Below are 4,583 nucleotides of genomic sequence, written 5' to 3'. Positions count from 1 at the left end.
TAACAACGACAATATGTTAGGTTGAGTTTGCGAAAAAATTTGTCAGACACACAATTTGTCCACATTTTGAGAACCCTTATTATTAGGGAAATTTTAGGTTACAATTTGGCCTACTTTTTAGGCTTTAAACAAATCTTGTGGTAATTATAGAAGTAGGACAATTTTTGGACATAATAGTTCTCTGGACATGCGGAGCCACCAATAGCCTGTAAAAGGAGTCGCCGTTTTCGGGTCTCTAACTTATATATAAGAGCAGTTTACCAAAAAGCATATAGTGAGGGAACTGCATGTGCTTCTTTAATTCAAAGGGTTAAAACTAAGGACTCTATTTATTCACATTGAGTCCTTCTTTGGTCCCTGTGTATCTCTAACTTCTAATTCTAGTTCACACTTTCGGTTCCCTCCATAAAGTGAAAAAACGAAATCTCTTTTTTGTTGATAATCAAAAACTCCACGAAAAAAAAAAAAAATACACGCACACAGTTGAAAACGAAAAAAAAAATCTAAGCAATGGCTCATGCTAATGAAAAAGAGGTAGATACAAGAACGGAAGAGGAGAAAGCCATAGATGCATGGCTTCCCATCACATCCGATCGAAATGCAAAATGGTGGTATTCTACTTTTCATAATGTCACAGCCATGGTTGGTGCTGGTGTCCTCAGTCTCCCATATGCCATGTCTGAGATGGGATGGTATTTTGTGTTTCTCCTCTTTCCATCTCAATTCATGTGATGTGTTTTGATTGGGTCACGAAATTAAAGAAAAAAATAATTAATTTTATACTTCAGATATAAAATAAGTCACATATATTTAGTTGATTGTAAATAAGTTCATTACGGGTAAGTTGGACATTTGAAAGTTAAACTATTACAATATATATATAAAAAAAACAAAAATTGTACTTGCTAAAAAGAAAGAGTTATCACATTAATTGGACAAATAGAGTGTATATATATATATATATATATATATATATCATTTTTGAGGGATTTGCTGTTCTATTTTTTTTTTCCTAACTACTAATTTAGTCGACAATAAAAGTTATAACTTGTGCACCACTCCCAAATTTCCAATTTAAATGTCATACTACTTTTTTTTAGCATATTGGAAAAATAATGTCACATTTTTATAATTATTAAGTTTTTAATATCAATATTCACATCTATCTTTCATAAGGCTCACTTGTCCGAATGATATGCCATGTTTAAAAACTATAAAATTTAAAGGGTACTTTTGGTATATTATATATTCCTTAGACTACAAGATTTAAAATATCTATTTATGTTCTTATTTAAACTTGTTTCCAAATCAAATTAAAACACATAGAATGAAATATTTTGTCTTATACTCTTAATCCATATTATGATTTTGTTTAACATGAAAAATGCCCCTAAAATTAAATTAGGTAGCTCTCTTTTGGATCTCACTCAAAGCATGCAGTTTGCATGTACGATTATAATATGGAGAACAGAATAAAGAAATAAAAGAAACTAGTACTAGTACCCTTGGATTTGCGTGGTGGACATTGGTGGATGTATAGTTTGAGGGATCAGTTTAATTGAACCCACAAACTTTTATTAATTAAGACCATATATTTATGTGAAAATCCTAAATATTAAATTTAACTATTATTATTATGTTTTGAAAGAAGTCTCAAAACCTTGATCGAATCCGTAAATGTTGCAGGGGGGCTGGGGTGATAGTAATGCTGCTGTCGTGGGCCATAACATTCTACACAATATGGCAAATGGTGGAGATGCATGAAATGGTACCAGGCAAGAGATTTGATAGATACCACGAGCTAGGTCAACATGCATTTGGTGAGAAACTTGGTCTTTGGGTAGTTGTACCCCAACAAATTGTGGTGGACGTGTGTTCTTGCATTATATACATGGTTACAGGTGGGAAGTCATTGAAGAAATTCCACGAAACAGTTTGTCCAGATTGTCAACCAATAAAACTGACCTACTTCATCATCATCTTCTCGTCAGTACACTTTGTGTTATCTCACTTACCAAATTTCAATTCGATATCATTGGTGTCGTTGGCAGCAGCAGTGATGTCGTTAACATATTCGACAGTTGCATGGGCAGCATCAGTAGGGAGAGGTATTGAAGGGAGAGAAGTGAGCTATGAACTTAGGAGTGAAAAGACTGGTGACAGAATATTCATGTTCTTAAGTGCTCTTGGAGATGTGGCATTTGCATATGCTGGACATAATGTTGTGCTTGAGATTCAAGCAACTATTCCTTCAACACCTGAAAAACCTTCAAAAGGTCCTATGTGGAAAGGTGTATGGGTCGCTTATCTCATCGTTGCTATCTGTTATCTCCCTGTGGCTTTCGTTGGATATTGGGCCTTTGGTAATTCCGTCGAGGATAACATCCTTCTTTCACTCGAAAAACCTATGTGGCTTGTTGCTGCTGCTAACTTGTTTGTTGTCGTTCATGTCATTGGAAGTTACCAGGTACATACCTCCCTAACTTCATGTAGTTATTTACATGGACCAAACACGTGAAAATTATATATTCCCTCCACTTTGATTTGTTTGCCATAGTTTGACTTGGATTGGAGTTTATAGGAAAGAAATGAATACTATTGAAATTTGTGATTTTAAACATGTCTTAATTTGTGTAGCTATGAGAACGGACTAATAAGGTAATAGTGTCAAATAATGTAAAATCAAGCGAGTACAATTTTTTTTTTTTATAATGGATTGTGCTAAGACTCGAACCAAGGCCTCTATTTGTTCTCCTACCATATTGGTAGTGTGTATTCTTCTTATCTAAAAATTATATATACTACACTTCTATTCTTTTTAATTTATCCTGCAAAGTATAACACGTTTTTTTTTTTTAACCTATTGAACTACTTAACTATGATGATGTTGAAACAACAGTTAATCAGTAGAGCAAAAACTAGAAGCTACAACATTGGTATTGGAAATGTCAATATTTAAAAAGTGAGGCAACAATTAATGAGTTTTAGCATACATACGATGTTTGACTTAACTTCAAAAAAAAAAAAAACTTGCAGGTTTTCGCAATGCCCATGTTCGACATGATAGAGACATATGCCGTGAAATCTATGAAACTAAAACCTTCCACTGTTCTTCGCTTCGTAGTGCGGACAGCATATGTTGGTAAGTGGTTGTGTTTCCCATAATTTTCTTCAACATTCTATCCTAGTTTTCTTGTCATAATTAATTCTTCCTTATGCACATTTTCTTTTATAATAAGATCTTTTTGTCACACTACTTTGGCCACAATGACCCAAATGGGATAAATTCATATGACTATTTAGGTAAAATTTAATAATTTATGCTTACTTAATGTCATTTCTATCTTTTCTTCTCAAAGTTTATCTTAATTTAAAATTATACAATAGAGGTTATGATGGTTTTTACATAAGAGTGGCTAAATTTGGGTTAAATTGGTGTGGCAATTTAGCAACTCTCTTTATTTTAATTAGTTAAAAGTTGATAGATAGAGCTAGTGAGTGGTAAGTTTTCACTTTATTATTTTTTCCATTGTAGCAATTACTTTGTTCGTGGGAATGACAATACCATTCTTTGGTGGCCTAATGGGATTCTTTGGTGGATTTGCTCTGGCCCCAACATCGTATTATGTGAGTAAATTACATAAGACTTCACTAGTTTTGTTTTATATTATGGAGCAATTACGTTATCACCCAATATTAATTTATTTTTCCTCTACAGCTTCCTTGCATCTGCTGGCTTATCATTGTTAAGCCCAAAAGATTTGGTTTCTCTTGGTGTATGAATTGGGTGAGTAAAGTTGGATTTGGATCGATCGATTTAATTTATAGTGATTCTTTTCTAATTTCTGTTACTTACTTTGTGTTTCTTTTTCATTCAAATAAATTTCAGTTCTGCATCATAGTTGGGGTACTGCTGACCGTTTTATCGCCCATTGGAGGGATGTGGACTCTTATCAAACAAGCCAAGAGTTACCGTTTCTACCAGTGATTTGCGATTTCTTTTCTCTGAAAACATGCGACTGTAAATAGTTATCTTTTCTTTTTTCCTTTTTCCATTTTTTTTGTTACATTTACTTTTCAGAATGTATAATTTAGAACAAAAAGAATGTAATTTGTTATAGATGCTTAACTGCCTTTGTGAATAATACTTGGAAATAAAACAGCTACATTTAGGAGTATATACTGTCTAATGCCTTCAGTTTCATTTTTTTTCCTGCCGAATGTAATGCCTCCGATTGACTGAAAAGTCAATTTTAGCAAAACACCTCTCTTTACATTTCTCTCGGGTAAGTTTAAGAGGTTATCACCCAATTTTCACTTTCTTGCACTAAAGTTACTAAATTATTTTTATAATAAAAAGATCACTCAACTTTACTTTAAGTATCACCAAGATCACTTATTAAACTATTTTTGTAACAACAAAATTATTCAATTTTGCCTTAATATCATAGAAAATGTCTCATTTAATTCCTTCTAGTGACTTTCTGTGATACTCATGCAATGTTGAGTGATCTTTTTTTTTTTTTTTTTACAAAAAATAGTATAATGTTTTAATTATAAAAAATAGTTTAGTAAAATTAATA

The 4,583-nt window shown here is 32.5% G+C and overlaps 1 protein-coding gene across 1 annotated transcript; it reads left to right on the top strand.

Annotated features, from left to right (window-relative positions):
* Positions 1 to 260: 260 nt before the first annotated feature.
* On the top strand, positions 261 to 4,178 carry LOC132042672 (lysine histidine transporter 2-like). Its single transcript, XM_059433200.1, has 6 exons — positions 261 to 692; positions 1,687 to 2,467; positions 3,037 to 3,142; positions 3,536 to 3,627; positions 3,719 to 3,787; positions 3,890 to 4,178. The coding sequence occupies exons 1-6, from the start codon at positions 511 to 513 to the stop codon at positions 3,986 to 3,988; spliced, it is 1,329 nt and encodes a 442-aa protein (XP_059289183.1). The 5' UTR covers positions 261 to 510; the 3' UTR covers positions 3,989 to 4,178.
* Positions 4,179 to 4,583: the final 405 nt, after the last annotated feature.

This window comes from Lycium ferocissimum, unplaced genomic scaffold (assembly GCF_029784015.1).
Source record: "Lycium ferocissimum isolate CSIRO_LF1 unplaced genomic scaffold, AGI_CSIRO_Lferr_CH_V1 ctg16933, whole genome shotgun sequence".
Lineage (NCBI taxonomy): Eukaryota > Viridiplantae > Streptophyta > Magnoliopsida > Solanales > Solanaceae > Lycium > Lycium ferocissimum.
Note: the sequence above shows the minus strand (reverse complement) of the source record. Positions and strands in the feature narration are given on the sequence as shown.

Coding starts and splice junctions, on each gene's coding strand:
- LOC132042672 (XM_059433200.1), top strand. CDS start 511: ATGGCTCATGCTAATGAAAAAGAGGTAGATACAAGAACGGAAGAGGAG. Junction 2,468..3,036: donor ATGTCATTGGAAGTTACCAG/GTACATACCTCC, acceptor AAAAACTTGCAG/GTTTTCGCAATGCCCATGTT. Junction 3,143..3,535: donor AGTGCGGACAGCATATGTTG/GTAAGTGGTTGT, acceptor TTTCCATTGTAG/CAATTACTTTGTTCGTGGGA.